At 33.2% G+C, this 17,811-nt stretch overlaps 1 protein-coding gene across 8 annotated transcripts in view; it reads right to left on the bottom strand.

The window, feature by feature from the left end:
* Positions 1-7,123: 7,123 nt before the first annotated feature.
* Positions 7,124-17,811, bottom strand: part of FUT8 (fucosyltransferase 8) — a 99,378-nt gene continuing 88,690 nt past the window's right edge. For all 8 annotated transcript variants that reach the window (XM_005019242.6, XM_072039063.1, XM_038179147.2 and 5 more), the window contains 2 exons: positions 16,463-16,613; positions 7,124-12,254 (listed from right to left, as the gene is read on the bottom strand). In XM_005019242.6, the coding sequence (XP_005019299.1) occupies positions 11,937-12,254; positions 16,463-16,613 (469 nt within the window). In that variant the 3' untranslated portion in view covers positions 7,124-11,936. The remainder of the gene's footprint in view (positions 12,255-16,462; positions 16,614-17,811) is intronic.

Here is a 17,811-nt window from a genome sequence, read left to right on the forward strand (position 1 = left end):
CTTAATAAAAAATAAAAATAAAATAAAATAAAAATAATAATTAAAAAAAAACAAACACACATACCTGTATGGAAGCTTATGTCTTCCAGGTTTATTGCCGCATGAGCAATGATTGGGGCTGGGCATGCATTCCTGCACCTAAAGTCAGAGAATTGAGACCCTTCAGTTCATAAATATACTTCTGCCATTTATGCACAGTGAGTGTAGAGGAAGCATGCAACTCTTATTTGTTCTCCATTAGAGACTTCATGAGCTATACAGAAATCTAAAGCTAAGGGGAAAGCTGGATAAAAGTGGAATACATAAGGGAATAGCCTGTTACAAAGGTAAAGCTGTTAGACAGAGACAATTAACTTTTCTCTTTCTTAAAGTGTTTATTCCTAATTAATTGTCATTTTCTCTCAACCAATAAATGACTGAGAAATGAGGTAAGAAATCAGTCCTTTTTAGTACTGACTGAAGGAATAACTAACTAGAAAACATACCCAGAACAACAGTTGTTCCAAATGCTTTGTAAAAGGTCTATACAGAAGTCTATGTTACTTTCTTGTATGTGTCAATAAGTGAAATTGGTGAAAATATTTGAATGTGCTATGATTATAGCATTGGTATTTCTGATCATTCATAGGATTACGCTCTACCACATATCTGGGATACATACTTGGAAAATTTCTGGTGCATACTACAGAACTTGTCACCCTCTCACAAGAGACAAATTTTGAAGAGCTTAATTCAAAACCAACTAAAGATTATGGCCACTATGTGTACATTTATCATTGTTTTTAGGGGTTTTAATTATGACTTAATGGAAACCTTGTAATGATGAAGCACAGAGTATATACACAAATGTATTGGGAGTCTGATAACAAAACTTTCAAATATCTATTCTAGCCATTTCAGTCTTAAAATCATACAGATACAAAGGATTAAGAAAGACAATACATGCATAAAACACATGGCAACGTTCAAATTCTTTTAGAAATTTCATGGAAGAGTATAAAGACAAAGGATACTGCCCTGTAAAGGACAAAAGACTCTAATTGCTGGCAAGTGCATACCAAGTAAGTTCCAGGAAAAGCCCGAGACCTGCAAAGAAAACTACAGCCATTACCAGCAGTAGCTGTAATTTAAAATTATAACAGTAATAATAAAGATTCCTTTCATGTCTATTTACATATTTAAGTTTTGTTTTGGTTTGTTTTGTAGATTTCTTCCTGGTACTCAGACTAACCTGTTACTGAGTATGGTCTGTCTCAGCCAGCAATGCATACAAAAGCAATGTTACTACATACAGATGAAAAAGGTTAGAACATGAAACCAGTACTATGTCTTCAGTTAAAAAAAAAATCACTGTACTTGAAGGATATGGGAAGGAAACTGGCAGCAAATCTGCACAGCCCTGGGAACTGAGCTTGTCCTGTCTATATACAGAGTACCAGAACAAGCAGTGCTTTACTCAATTTTTTGACTAGTCTCAGAAACAAAGAATTGTAAGGAATGCGTACATCAACACACCTGATTTTGGAATCAAAAAGGCATTTTCATGAAAACAGATTCCAATCATCTTTGGAAAAAAGATTTGTCTTCTTTCAGTGCAAACAGATACTTAGCTAAGTCATATTACTGCTGAAAATAATTACCACTGATCTAGGCAATTTCCATTTGTGCTTCCTGGAAAAATGTCTACTGCAATTGCAAAAATGCTAGAGATACTTAACTTCAATATTGACATTGTAAACCGATGATGCATGCATCGATTCCAGAGCATTAATATTACTGTATATAGAAAGAAAATGCATTTGGAAATTTGGAAAACTCATGTTTGCTTAGGTAGCAGACTGGTTACATTACTGTACATAATTTTAGGAAATTATAAACATTATAATAATGTAATTCTATTATAAGATTAGGAGATTCTGAAACGTTATGATAATTCTTAAGAATTATGAAGAAACAGAAGACCAGAGTAGCATAAACTTAATAGATCCCCATACATACAGTAATAAATAGGCACAAAACAACGTACTGTCCTAATGTACACTTTGAAACCTAAATATTCCTGAGACAGACATTTTACAGACTGCAGAGCAGCAACTCTTTTCTGAACTCAGTATGATGCTCTTTGTCTGTTTTGGGGAGTTTCCCCAGAGCAATTTGTGTGGCTGCTAGATAAGACTAAACTATGCTTTGAACCTTTCTGTAATAATTGATTTTATTATTTATTTATTTGGCCATTTAGTCTGTGACATGATAAACAAGTGACAGACATCAAACTAAGACAAGAGGGAAACCTGTTGCTACTCATAGCTACTTTTCATTAATAATGAAAAAATGTTAAATGGACATTGATTTCGCAAATTCTTTAGCCCCACTGCTATGCAGTGCACAGTCATACACCTTGCACATCCTGAAAGTGAAATTAAAGTGATTAATTAACATGACATATCAATCTATTGCCTTATGCGTAGACAGCTGATCGTAGTCTTTCCAGACAGATATACTTAAAGCTCTATCTCTCGTGTTATATACCACACAACAGCAACGACCTGAAGACCTCAAGATGCTAAAATATTAAATGCAATAACAGAACATCAACAGGTTCATTTTCTATTATGCTTAAAAATGTCTTGAGATAAAACTTCACATAGTTGTTCTGATATGTAGTCTGCATATCGAAGAGTCTGCTCAGTTCAAAAGATGAAAATTAATGCCAATTCCTCAAAGATAAGAAGCAACTGAGACAAGTTAGATAAAACAACAGGGGAAAAACAGGAAAAATTATAATCCTGTTTATTTCTTACTCTGGCATTCAGAGTAATCTTTCATGCAGTTCTACCTTTAGGACTTTAATGGGATTTCTATTTTTTAATATGTTTGTATTAGAATCTAATGCTTTTGGAAAGGTTTCCCTCCTTCTATAAGCCTTTTTGTCTATTGTTTATTGTTTCAGAATGAAGAATTGCTGATTTCTGAGCAATAGCAAAATATTTTTTTTGCTTCTGAGAGCTTAAAATTAAAAATGTGATATATAAAAGATAAAATTTGATGAAAAAGCAGATGCATTGATAATTTAATTGCCTTTAGTTCTATTTTCTTTTTTTATACATATGCAAGGTTGTTTTATTTTTAGAGATTTGAATGGAGCAGAAGAGCATTTTATGTATAAGACAGAGACAGGGAAGAAATCAGTTGGAAACAAAGAAATCAAGTTGGCACCACTGGTAGAGAAGTTGCTGTGGAAGAAATTGCATAAATGAAGAGATGAATGAACACTGTTGTGCCTTGTACTAACAGCACGCTTAGAAAACTCATTTGCAACTGCCTTTTAAGCACAGACAACATTATTGCCCTGTACTTCTGCAACTGTAAGATAAAATTTAAAGCAAAGTAAAGCTGGATAAAATAGACTTAGGCAAAACAGTGATAATGTTTGTAGGAAAAAGCATATTACGTAGAATTAGCTCAAACTATTTTTTGAGTACTCCATATGTCCACTGTCACAGGGGTCACCAATCTCTCAGAAAGCAAAACCAGCCAGAAATACCTGCAGAAACTGTAAACTTACTTTCAGTGCCAAGAACTCCAAATTGTTGGCGACAGATTTTACTACTTGCCACAGAAAAGAAGAAAAAAGCTACGTTGTAGTTTTCTAGGTCAGCAAGGCAAAGTACAGGTACCTCAGAAATAAAATATGAGACTTGAATCAACAAGACTTTTTTTTTTTTTTTTTTTTTTTTAACTCGTGTATGTCTTTATCAGAAGAAAAAGGCTTCAAGGGAGACTTTCATGGGAGATCAAAATCAACTAAGCAGTACAGCAAAGGAAAAAGGAAAATCTAGACTGGTTCACTATAGAGGTAGTAGAGCAGAGCACACGCATTGACAGGATGGATCTTGTCAGGAAAGAACAGTATGTTCTGAAATTGATACCCATCCATCATGAACTCATGATGGAACAATGTGTGTCTTTCAAATGAATCCTGAAGGGACAGGCCAGGAAGATATGAACAAGATCTTCAGTAAACATCAGCAGCAGATAAAGCTAAGACACCTTCATGTCAAGCCAACCATTACTTTGGTTGCATCCAGTGGAAGGTGTCTCTGCAGGGGGTTGCAACTAAGTGATCCTTAAGAGTTCCTTCCAACCCAAATCATTCTATGATCCTCTTCATCTTCCAAAGGTTTCTTCTAGACTCTTCAACAGATTTTATCCCTTTCTATTAGACACAGCTGTCTGCAATGGTGTAAGCATTTGTTTCTCCACAGAATATTAATGCAACTTGAGAACAAAAAAGGGCAAGTGTAAGCTCTAGCCAATTCAACAAAATGTGACAAAAGCCTATTATTCCATTGGTTCTTACACTGACTCTCCAATACATAATTTTAAAAGCACAGAAATGAAAGGTATACTTCCATGTTAACTTTCAAAGCTCTCACTAATATACATCAATCCAATCAGCACTGGCATAAATTAATCTATTTCAGTTCACACTGAAATACATTCACAGCATACAGTAAGTTTCTAAGATCCAAGAGAAGGAATGACAGCAAAGTACACAAGGCAATTTCTTAAACCATTGTCCTGTTTCAGAACCGAACATATAAATACGCTGACAATAACAAATATCACCACCATGTAGGAAGGAGCAAAGACTACGTTCCTGAATCTGACATCTGATATTTGGGCTTGTGGTTTGGTTTAAGAATTTCTTTTCATGCACGTAACAGTAAACAATCAATATAAACATCTAAACAAAATATTGATGCAACAGAAATAAAAGCAATCAATACAAAATCAAATTGAACTGAGCATTGTTGATGAAATGTTTAGCCCATCTTATGACTATTATTACTGTATTGTCTAGGGATCCTACTGAATGACAAGGATTCCATTGTGACATGAGCACTGGAAACAAAAAAAAGGCAGGGAGAGGAGGGGGAAAAACCCTGGATCATAAAACCTATAACCTAAACACTGGACAAAAGGAATGAGCAACACACTCAGAAGCATAAGAATATAAGCCAATAATATGAATTGGCATAATAAAACCCAGTCATAACACACCAGCAGCTTCAGAGAAACACATTCTGAACAGGTAGATAGATCCTGTACATATAATTTATTTTACATTTAGAAAACATTCTTTGTCTTATATAAGCAAAAGAAACATTAAGCAAAGGAATTCATCAGTCTTCAATCTATTATGCAAAGGTTCAGTAGTTGTAGCCTCTGTATATCTAGTGACACCCAGCTTAAAAAATGGTCAAGCCAGCCTAACAGGATTTGTTTACCCTTACTGAATTAATTGAAATATAGTCATAAGCAAAAAATCATTTAAAAAAAAACCTTCAGTACAAAATGAACTCCATCTGAAGCAAGGAGAAATGTTATTTGGCAGCTTAATCCCACGAATCTGAACTTATTCCTTTAGTATAACAATTTTATTCTTAAGTGAAATCAAGTAGGTTTTATAGAAGTTACAAAGTGACCACAGATTTAAAATGATAAATTCATCAAACATTGTTCTGCAGCAACAAGCTGAAGCAGTGAGGCAAACCTACTGCCATCAACTAGTCAGTTCCTTTCCAGCATCTTAGTTGGACATAACAGATGCCAGATTCTTTCGCACCCATGAAGAAGGAAGTAGGGTGTCCTGCTTTTTGGTTTCCTTCTATTCCTCCAGGTTGCTACTGTTTGGAAAGATATCAGCACATCAGGCTTCGAGACAGATCTTTTGTAGACAACTGAACTGGACAGCAGTTTCCACATTCAGTGCATTCTCACAGCTAAATATGTAATATTCTTGTGGCTCTACTTGCAGTTGAGTCACCAAGAATTGTGCAGCTCTTTATAGCACATAAATAAATAAATAAATGCCAAAGAAAGAGAGCAGGAAGATTAAAATGATGGGGTATGCTATGAGAAGACTATTTTGTCTGGTCAAGAAGTTTGTCATGGTGTGAGTAGCAAATCTTATTAAACAAGGAACTTTCATACCTTATAACTAATAAATGTTTAGAATGCTTACATCTGATTATGGTGTTTTCTCTTTGATTCCTTGAGTATACCATTTCAGGAAAATAGGAAAATGCATCTTGCAAGAAAACAAAAACAAACAAAGAAAAAAGGACAAAAAAAAAAAAAACTAAAAGAAATATAAATTTACATTTTTATGAAAAATCAAATATTTTTTGATGTCCCTTGCTTTTCTGGTCCTGTAATGATCACTAACAATTAGCAAAGAAATCAAAAGCCACTAAGCAGAAAGCTTTGAAAAGTGTTCATACAAACATCTGACCAGGCTCAGATGCAAGTAGGCAGCAGGGCTAATGGAAGAGCATAAACATGTCACAGTCTTCAGAAAACATCAATCAAGAAAATTCTATGAAAATGCTGGGACTGGTAGGTGTTTTTAGGAAAATTAGAGGAAATGGGTTAAAGTTCTTCTTCAAGAAAGTATAGCATAGTTGGGACTTTGTCTCAGTGTACTCAGTATAACTCTTCATAAATAAATTTAAAAATAATGTTCTTAATCTGTAGAAAGAGGAAAAATCATGCAAAATTGAAAGTAAAACTTGTATGTTACAGCAATTATATAACATGGACTGTATAGCCCAGCAGAGATGACTCCTTCCCTCAGCAGTGTCTTCTTAGGAGTAAACCTAAGAGCATGGAGTTAATTTTAAGCAATGGTAAAGACATTTTTGTGCAAATTATTGGCATGCCTTTGTATTAATCCAATGTTGCTTCAAGTGAAGTGGCAATAGGATTCTGCTGACAAGCAAGTCAAAGGAAATAATCATGCAAAATAAAGGTTCTACTAAATAGCAAACAGCATCAGCATTGTTAAGTATTTGTACATAGTACCAAAAGTGGCAAAGACCAGCACTTTTTATTGTAAACACATCGTGGAAAGAATTCTCAGTTTTATGTAGTAATGCTGAAAGACCTCTGCCTCACATACTTTGATTCTGAAATAATCTCGTACACAATGAATGCAACCAGTGATGCAGGCAGACACTAGCAATTTTTTTGCGGGCTTGGGTATTTTATACCATCTTCTTATTCATCTCATGCAATGTCATATTTCATGCCTTTTAGAAATGACCAGAATGCTATGAAGTCTAGCCCAGACTGTTTATGGTTGACATTTATACATAACTTTTTTTGCTCGTATTGCTCCCTAAAAACTTGTAGATACATATAGGGGAACTTAACATAAGTCTGCAGTCTGCAAAGAGAATTCTAGTGGTGCTTTAGGCAAATGGAATTTTTGTGAGTTTTAAATGCAGTTTTAATTCAACACAATAAGTGAACCAAATAAAGTTTATGCCCTTTGGCAGCCTTCCACAAAGACTCCATCAACCCCAATAAGGAACAAAAATGTAATACAGTAACAGCCAAAGACCAGAGTATGACTACCACAATGTTTATAAACATGACTGGGAGTAGTATTAGACAAAATCAAAAAAGGATTGCAAATTTTAAGTATTTCTGGCAAGGAGCAGAATGATTCTTCTGGCAGAAGTCCTTAACCCATAACTGAAATGCTTATTTATATACTGTGGTTTTATTAACCTAATACAGCAACTTAGAAGTATAATATCATGCCTTCTTATTTGACTCTCTCCTTCCCTAAAGAAAGGAGAATTCCCTAAATGCTTTTTACCTGGATTCTTCAAACACTCAAGAGATTACATTGCAAAGAATCTTATGACCTGGGAAAACAAAAGTTCAATTCATTGTTTTGAAGAATTTCCAAATGGCAGATGTTACTCCATTGGCATGAAGAATATCTTCCTCCCCTTATCAAGGAGAATTTGTAAAGAAAATTTTCTGTTTTATATTCAATTATGTTCCTAGCTCAGAAGATGAGACCCACATTTTTTAATTGTAAACCAAAGAAACAAAATCCTCTCCTGAAAATTAAATATGTTTCCATTCCAGAGAAAATTTTTAGATTATGAATCTCTCCATAAAAAAAAAAAAAAAAAAAAGATATCATCATTTATCTTTTCTGAAAAACTAATAAAGAAGATAAATCTTTTAAGAAATAGCAAGTTTCCTTAAAATTCCATGGTAGAAGGGGTAGACAAAACATTTCTCAGAAGATAAATATTCTAAAATTTTGGAATAAAACATCACGAATAAAACATCACCCTTCAAAAACAAATCCAAAACACTGCAAGTCACCAGAACAGCATGTTAGTAGAGGAGGTTTGTGAATGCCATACATCTGACTGTAGGCTTGACTGAAAAATCAAGAAAAGAACTCAGGGTGGTGTAATTGCAGCAGCGAACTGATGATGACCCCAGTCTCCAGGTGTACCAAGGTCACAGAAGACTAGTTAACTGAACTACTCTGAAGAGATTTGTTAGCTCAGCTAGTGAGAAGCATTTAGAATTTTCAGTTTACAGAGACTATATTTACCTAGAAAATAAGTTATTATAAAGAATGTAAGAATGATAATGTAAAAGAGCAAAGAAGGAAACAACACTGTTTGCTGTTTTTTTGCTGTTTTGTTGTTGTTGTTGTTGTTTGTTTTTATGAACACAACACGCACACACTCACACATGCACAAATGCTTCTTAAAGAAGAAAAATTTAATTAAACATTAGCTCACTTAAGAGAGTATAAGGGCTGTCTTGTATGGATGTCAGACTTGGTGGTTTGGTATGAGATAAAAATTACATGACTGGATTGCTGCAGAGCTACAAAGTGAACGGAACAAACAAGATGTGTAAACGCTTGCTTGCAACCATTCTGACTGGTATCTTAATGAGTTTACAACTTTCAAAAATTCAGTCTTCTTTCAGGTATCTAAGAATTATATATATTTATTTCCTGCTATTTCATTTTTCAGTGAGCTACAATAAAAATTTTGAGATCTCATTTTCATTTACCCATGGATCCTTTCATATTACCTCAATCTCAGTGTCACCGAGAATTAAGTTTACTTTTATTGTCCCACGGTCCCAGGATTCCAAGACATAACTAACCAGTTGTCTTAAAGGAAATACCTCTAGAGACAGAAGCATCTAGCAAACAGCCTATTGCTAAGTTTCTTCCTCTGAGAAGTACTGCATTGTAAGCACTAGAGAATCATACAACCCAGGGGAATAAGGTCACAGTATCTACGTTAATACATTTCTTAATTATTGACAGTAATTTTATAATTTCATACTATTTCACTATCATTTTCTCAAGACAATGAGATAATTATTCACTAGATATTTAGAATATGTAAGGACACACAGGTACCTTGTCAATAATTTGTCACCTTCATCGTTGGCTGAGCAATTGACAAATTAATTTGGGTAGTTCCTCTACAGCATCAGTGTTTTCATTTCTCTGGTTATTACATCAGAAGATCTGCTCTTGCTTCTGGGGTCATCTTAGATGTTCTGCTATTTATATTTTTCAGTGATATTTTCAATTGACTTACCTGACTAGAGAGGATTTTTTCATATGTTAATTCATTTATGAATACTATTTCTGCATTACTGTCAAATAAATGAGCTGGGAATTATGATGTCTGAAGCTGTAATTAAAGAACTTCAAAATAAAACACTTGCAAAATCTAAAACCATCAAATATATTTTGTAATATTTGTGTGGAAATAATTAAAAATTAGATTTCCCAAAGATAAAATGTTTTTATGTAATCATTGAGGAATAAATGTTTTTGGTTTTAGTTTTTTGTTGTTGTTGTTGTTTTTGTTTTGTTTTGTTTTTTTCAAGCTAAAAAGGAAAGTAACAATGGATTTATATGTACCATTCAAATTTAAGGAAAAAAAAAAGTTGTAAAATAGCTTACAGTTGTGCCTCTGAAAAAACACAAGTTTGGCTTAAACTAGTGGAAAAATTGTCAGAATCACTTAGATAGGAAACTAACATCAAATAGCTTCCTCAGTAGTTCCAAAATACAGAAATAGTAGTTAACACTAGCCAGATTCAGTCACAAAAAAAAAAAATTGACTTTAGCAATTCTTGCCCACTCCTTCTTTCATTTGCCTTTATTTTTCAATCTGTCTTTAAAAATATTCATTATCTATTGTCACTTTTACTAAAATTACTATTTAATACTAGCAACAGGCAACTTATCTTTTTCTTGACAGCAGTTTTCAACTTTGATTTTGTTGTTCTTTTTCAAGACACACAATAGCTTTTCACTTGAGGAACACATAACTGGAAGGGTTCTACAGGATCTGTCCTGAAAATAATATCACAGAGAACTAATTGGTTAATTCCATTATATACCAATCAAATTCTACCTAACTCACCACTATTTCAATTAGAAAACTATTGCCAAACTTCACACCTCCAGGGATTTCCTTCTTCTTAATAATTTAGGCTTAAAAAGCCTAACATTTATTCATGATCAAGTGCATCTGCTTGTTCTTGTGTCAAAATTGTCCTTTATCTATTCATAAATATAATTAAATATCTTTTTAACTTTTGCTTAAGGTCAACCAGACACATTTTTTAAAGTGTGGCATTTTTTCAGTGCCTGAATAGTAAACATATTTTGTACTTCCAGTATTCCAGATCTGATTGCACTACAACCTGTAAAATGCCATTAATGTTCTTTCTATTTGGAAATACTCTCTTAATATCCTGTACATTTATATATATATACACACATACAAACCCCTCATCAAATCTGCAATTTTGTTTGTAATTTTTTTTTTAAATTGTCTCTTTTCTTAATAAAGAGCAGACTAGCAACAGATTTCAAAACACTAAGAATTACTAACAATTTAATGTCGTGCAAAAAAAAAAATCCTTGTTTATATTTTACTGGAATCTACTATTTTCTGGGTAAATTGTCGGATTTTTTGAGTACTAATCCAGTGAAAATGGCATCTACTGATTCTTCTGAAATTACATCTAAATTGGTGGGATCTATAAATAGGAGAACTTGGAACATTTTTGCTTAAAAGCAACTAGATTCAATGCCAAAATGATACATAGCTATCTATAATATCCTGAAAAAAAAAAAAAAAATCAGAAGAAAAACAGAGAGGGTAAAAGAACAATCCTAAAGAGTAGATGTAAGACACTGAGCCACTGAAATTATCCTGCTGAAACCCACTGACAACCACAGTACCTCTAGCTGTTGTTGTACTACATGCATACTCAAACATTTGATGAAACTCCAGCTCAGCTACTTTTTCCTTCTCTGTTTTTTTTTATTTTTCATTTTTTATTTTTAAATCAAAGGCAATGTCCAAAAACATTCAGTACTAAAGAATTTGTTTATGGCATTGTTTTACAAAAGTTCCTAACAGACAGTGACTATTTTATCGTTGGATGTATCCTTTATTTTATTAATGATGAGAAGTAATCAATGGAATGCTAAAAATAAACTTGTAAAGAAACCTAGTCTGAAATTTGAATCTGAAGCAAATTCAGTGGTCACGGTAACACCAGTTGAAGATTGACTTTTGCCCATTAGTGAAATAGGCATGGCTCTTTTAAAAAGGTCACAAATCTTTCAAATATAGGCACCATGTTTTAAATTTTGCACATACAAAATATGTTCATGTCACTCAAATTACATGATGTGGCAGTGTTGTAAGTCTGAGCATTATTGTCAATTAATGGCAGAGGAAAGAGCCCAAAGCTCACGTAAGACTACTGACTGGGACAAATCTTGAAAAGAGACAAAAGGTATAAAACAACAGTTTTCCTGTTGTATGTGGTTTTGTGTGTGCATGTGTGAGAGTGCATATAACAAAAAATGTTTCGAAGTAAGTTCAAATAATAGCCCATCCATTTGTTCTCAGTTTCTTTTCCAGTTTCATTACCAAAGGCTTTGATTTTAACTGTATGTTAAAATGCAAATTCAAATCCCATATAAACCATTAGTTAGTATGTTGACTGGTTTGAACCAATTAGAAGTGAGAATCACTGTCAAATGTCTTCATTTTATTCTATTTGTCAGCCTCTGGGTACGTAGGGTATTTGACTGTCTCAATTTTTTCCTTAACTTTGTAAGACGGGTACAGGCCTGTTCTTCCTAATTTCCTATTGATGCCTTTTGAATATCCATCCCAGTGATTTCCAGCTACTCCAATTATATCTCCAGGTTCCATAGGAATTTCATCAGCAGTTCGTGGATGATGAGCATAAATAGCAATCTGGTTGTGGGCGTTCTGTCCCCCAAAGTAGTAGATATCATCCAGTGAGTGGAAATACGCTGAAGCATCTGGATGCAATGTCTGCATAATTTCATAGGCAACTCGACAAACCTTGGAAATAAAAATAGAAGAGAAGTCATAAATATTGTGCATGTGCCTACAATGTATCACAGAAACTAGTAATCAATGTGTAATAACTAAATTTCACAAAAGAAAGATAAAGGTTTGGAATATTCAGTGTCTTTTAAAAAAAGATAATTGAAAATACCATGTATTTGATAACAAGTGGCATGCAATTTTGAATAAGTATTCTTGAGATCAGATTTAGCAAATAAATAAATACTTACAATGGTCTACTTTTCTGTAAAAATTGAGAACATTCATATGAACACTAGCCATTATGTCTTTTAAAATGAATGATGCGTAGCCAAATGTAAAAGCAAATCTGTTTTCCTTTTCTACCAGCAATAAAAAGCTTATTTTGCTTCTTGTTGAACCTTTAGCACTTGCATTTTCAAAATTTACTCGGCAGTAATAGAGCTTTACATTTAGGCGGGAGTTGTTTGTTTCTTTAAGGAAACTCCAACTTTCACAAACAGTTCCAGGAGCCAATGGCTTTAAAATGCTGTTACTATTTAGGATAACGGTAAAGTTATGACTGCTGGCAACTTGGAAGAGAGCTAAATGAAACAACTCCAGCAAGATGATGACATTGGTAAGGAGGCAGATGCATTTTGAAGTTCACTTGTGTAACATTTTATGAAGGGAATTTTCTTCAGACTGAAAACATCTCCCAACATCAGAATCATGTTGTGTATCTCAGAGTTGCCAGAAACATAGAAGACTGCCACTACATTACTGCCCTTTAAAACAACATTGGTCAGAAAGCTCTTCTTTGTTAGATGTCTGATTTAATCACTGTGATCTTTTAATCTAGATTATACCTTTCTCTGATCTTGTGTAATTAAATCTTATTTAGTTTAATATAAAACCTGATAAACTAACAGTACTGTTGACTTCTTCAGTAGGAAGAATCATTTGAACTTTTTCTTAACTTCCAATCTGTAAATATAGTAAAGCCTTTTTTCCATTTTCTTTTCTCCATCTGAAGATAAGGTGAATAGGGCTTTGCTTTTATCCGTCTTCATCTGATCTTTGAAATAACTTTTCAGAAGTAGCTTTCAGAAGATCAGGCAAAGTTAATTATTTTGAAGTACTTGTTATACCCCATCATATAGAAACAAATTTGAATACTATTACACTGGTAAGAGGTTATTTTATAGTTTCTGTGGTTGTTTTTGATGTTTTGTTCTCTGCATGTGTATGCACCCCACGATGAGAAAACACACACGCACTGTGAAAGATTCTAAATCTTTTCAGTATAAGTGCTTTTTAGTCAGTGTAAGTGTCCTGCACACCTAAAACATGCAACATTTCTTCCTTTGTAGCCCTGAACCTAGATAACTAAGCTTGAAGCTGTTGATGGTAGTAGACAAAGAATCCACACACAGAAATATAGTTAAAGCTAAGTAATCCAGCCTCCTATTTTTATTCATAGATTTACTTGTTTTGCAGCCTGTATACTTACACGTACAATGCAAAACACAAAGACTAATAAGCCCTGGAAGGAAAAGAGATTATCAGGAAAAATAAGTCAGGCAGACAGAGCTGCAATTTCATCTAAATGAAGACTGAAGAGACAAAAAAGCTATTTGTTTTAATGCGCAATCTTAATTCTGCAGCTGTGTTATGATTTGTGTGTGTTACTGCCATGTGGCTTTTCTATACATTTCAATTTGCGCAACATTACTGAAATAGTGCCAAGGTAGGTTATTTCCCTGGATTCCACATCACTTGACAGGCCTAATTTCTTTAGCAACAATATTTTAATGGAACATCTATTCTTTAGTTTATATCAGTATTCATTTAGTTTTGGTAGCACAAATAAGAATTAATATTTGTGCTTCCTAAAAGGTTTAATCCTATTTGCGTATACTGTAATTTTCTATTAATGCCTCTCTAGTGAAGATTTTGACTCTTCCCTCCAGCCCAGAATAGAAAATGGAAAAAAGTCAGCATAGGTTAGACAGTCCAACATCACACTGGAAATAAATTAGACTATGTTCTCACCCTTACTTTGCCTTCATACAGATTGGATACAGGACAGTATTATCATGATTTTGCTTACATTCAAGACAAAGCCAAATTGAAATCTTCCTCAACAGCAGAAAAAAAAATAATCCAACAGATCTTAGAAAAGCACACTGTAAGAAAATACTGTAGATGGCAATATTTTGAACACACATGAATGCCAGTCCAATGCTGGTCTGCATGTTCAGAAAAATTGGTGCAAAATGATTTTTGAGGAGTTTGAATTACTAAAGCAGAAGAAATTGCATAGAATAAATGACAGAAATGGTTGGACCCAATTCACGGTTTTAGTTATTGAGAGTTACAGTCTAATACAGGATTTTCTAGGCTTTAGCAAAGTTTTCTACACTTCTGGAAAACCAAATATGTCATCCAACAAATGTGTCTACTGTTTAATGCAGGCAGCTGGAGAATGACGATGGCCCTCAAGAATACTATGTACCCCAAAGGTACCCTCAACATGTGGTTATAAAACCAGATGACCTCCAGAGGTCCCCATCAACCCCAATTACTTTATACTGATGTAGTTCAGCATATATTCTTTAGAAATCCCCATGAGTGACGAATCAATTACAACATACTGTCAATTTGTACCTATATGTAGAAATGTTTCTTCTATGTTTATAGACAGTGTTTCATTTAAAGCAAGCCGTTTTAAAAAGTGGAAAACTTTATCTGAACATCATAATAGCAGAGAATCTTTTAGATTTCTTATTAATAAAAGGTTTTATCCAAGAGCACATAATTCTTTCAGAGTGTGAACTATCTATACACTGAAGCATAAGACATACTTAAGACATACATAGCCCTGAGTCTTAGTTGACAATCACCTCTTACACTGATATGCATTCAGTGAAGATACTTCACCTGAATCAAGCATTTTTATAGAATTGGATGGTTCCTTACAGGATTTTCCTAGTGAGGATTTTTACTTTGGAATTTATTCATGTCTTGCCCTGAAGTAGCTTATGTCAGTAACCTTCTAAATATGATACAAAAAGTCATTTTCTTTGCAGGGTGTGGTGAACAGTGAAAAAAATGCCTCCATAAGCGTGACTGAGGGGGGCTTTTCTATTTCTTTTCTGGTTTTACTCTCTTCTTGCCATAGTAATGGAATTAAGAATTTCGGCTGTCAAGATCGATATATTGCTCTATTGATCACATCTGAGTATTAATATAATGTTTATTACCTGATTTTCATTACAGCGCAGAAGACAATTTACATTTGAGGCTACAGAAAGTTGTGTTTTGAAGTGATTTTTAATTTTCAATTTTGTGCCCACTTTCAAATAATGGTACAATTGTATGCAATCACAATCTATCACTATCTACAGTAGAATGCTTTCCTAACCAGAGTGCTATCTAGGAGCATATATGATGAAGGTAGATTAAAAATGTTCACTCTTTGATTTCAATTATATTTTGCCATAACTGAAGTAGGCGTATCACCATACTTGACAGAACATATGCCTTCTCTGGTATTTGGTGTTTTATTTTTATTATTATTATATATATTTTTAAAACTTTAAAAAGATTTTAAAAACATATTTTCATGATATATGAAATTAATATACGCTATGACATCATAAAGAAGATGCCAACAGTGACAATGATATGATGCAGTTTTCTAATGGACTCCAACTTGCTTCACTGGACCACTCAAAAAAACTTACAGCATATAATTATCTGCAACCAGAAGTTTCTATAGCTTGCAGTCGTTAGAATTCACATTTACTGTCCTCCCACCAAATTACTAGTAGTGTAATAGATACTGAAAAGAAATTAAATGTCTTCTTTCTTCATTCTTTGCCACTCCAGCTATCAACTGAGGCAACAGCAGGTGTGTTTAAGTTGTAACAGAGTGCCATGAATTACAGAAATGGATGGATACAAGTTATATATTAACTTTATGCAAAGTTTAGAAGTGTTAAACATTTTAAAGTATTTTTTACTTCATTCAAATGCCTTATTAAAGCAAATACTTCCAATTGAAGAGAAGTAATCAACCAGTGCTTACAATCATCTAGATGTTCACGTAGTATAAAAAGACTAACACAGCCATGAAATTTTCATAAAAGATCACTGAGAACAAGATAACAGAAGCGTGAAGAAAGTTAAAATTTAGAACTGGTATATATAATCTATACTGTATTTTTATTGCAGTTTACCTGGGATGAAAATGTACAGACAAGGAAGTCTGCTTGAGACAAAAAGTGGATATCCAGAATAACACCTCTTAGGGAGTTTTCAGTGTATCGATTGTGAAGTCCTGCTGACCAAGATATGGAGTTATCACTGATAAATTCATAATTTGGATACCTGTGAAAATATAATACACTGTTAACAGAAGTGTTTTTTTGTTAATAAGTTCTGTTAATAAGTATTGTAACTGCTGCAAGATAAACTTGTTAATCTGTTTTAAGTGAGTCTGTGTTTTACGCTCTACTATATTACTGCTGCCTCGGTGCACACCCTCTATTTATCAGAAAGTTAAATGAAAATACACGACAAGTCTGAGATATGAATCTAAAAAAAAAAAGTGTAAAAACATCAGCAAGTGTATGCTGTATTCTGTTAATTGTATTGATTTTACACAAAATACACTGAGATAATTTAGCTTTTTCTTTTACTAAATGGAGTATAGAACAATCTTTGCTAAACTACATTTTTGTTGATTCATATACTTTTTAATAGATAGTGATTATAATACTGTGCAAAAAAAAAAAAAAAAAATCAGTCACCTCCAAAAGGACATATTAAATAAATGAATCTAAACTAAACCAAAAAGGAAATTGTCTTTCATAGTTATTAAGGCTGTCCAGAGAACAGATTTTATACTTTACTAGTCAAAAGGAAATAAAAGAAATGTAAACCTTCATATTAATATATTTCTTGAAATATCAAATAATTAGTAATATTTTAAGTAAAAATACTTTTATTTGAAATATATATGTGTGTATATATATATATGTAAGTTTTTACAAAGTAAAATAAGTTTCTAATATGTAACAATGACTTCGAAAGAAATAAAGTCCTTTTTGAAAACACTGAAAAACAGTCATCTTTCTCAGAATGTTTTCACTCTTCACTGAGGAGCTGAAATAAAACTGAGTAAAGTAGTGTGGATTAATTAAATTTTAACTCAGTCTCTCACCAAAAGTAAGTTCTACATGAAAAATTCCAGGAAGATGTAACAAAGATGGTAATTACTCTGCTGTTACACAAATTTATTTCAATCATGAAGTGCAAATTGCATGACTAACCTACCAACTACAAGTTTCAACTACAGGGCTGATTATAAAAAATTTAAATAAGATGTAATTTTAAAATTTATCACTTCATAGCAATTATAAAGCAATATATTACATAAGATAGTAAGGTAGCTAATACTACATTTGTAAGAATTAATCGTCATTAAAGTGTCTAATAGAGAAAATCAGAATACAGAACAGGCCCCAGTGCTAGAGCAACCATACTTAGACTTCTAAGTAGATTTTTCAATGCCTGATAGAACTGT

The sequence above is a fragment of the Anas platyrhynchos genome, chromosome 5 (assembly GCF_047663525.1).
Source record: "Anas platyrhynchos isolate ZD024472 breed Pekin duck chromosome 5, IASCAAS_PekinDuck_T2T, whole genome shotgun sequence".
Classification (NCBI taxonomy): Eukaryota; Metazoa; Chordata; class Aves; order Anseriformes; family Anatidae; genus Anas; species Anas platyrhynchos.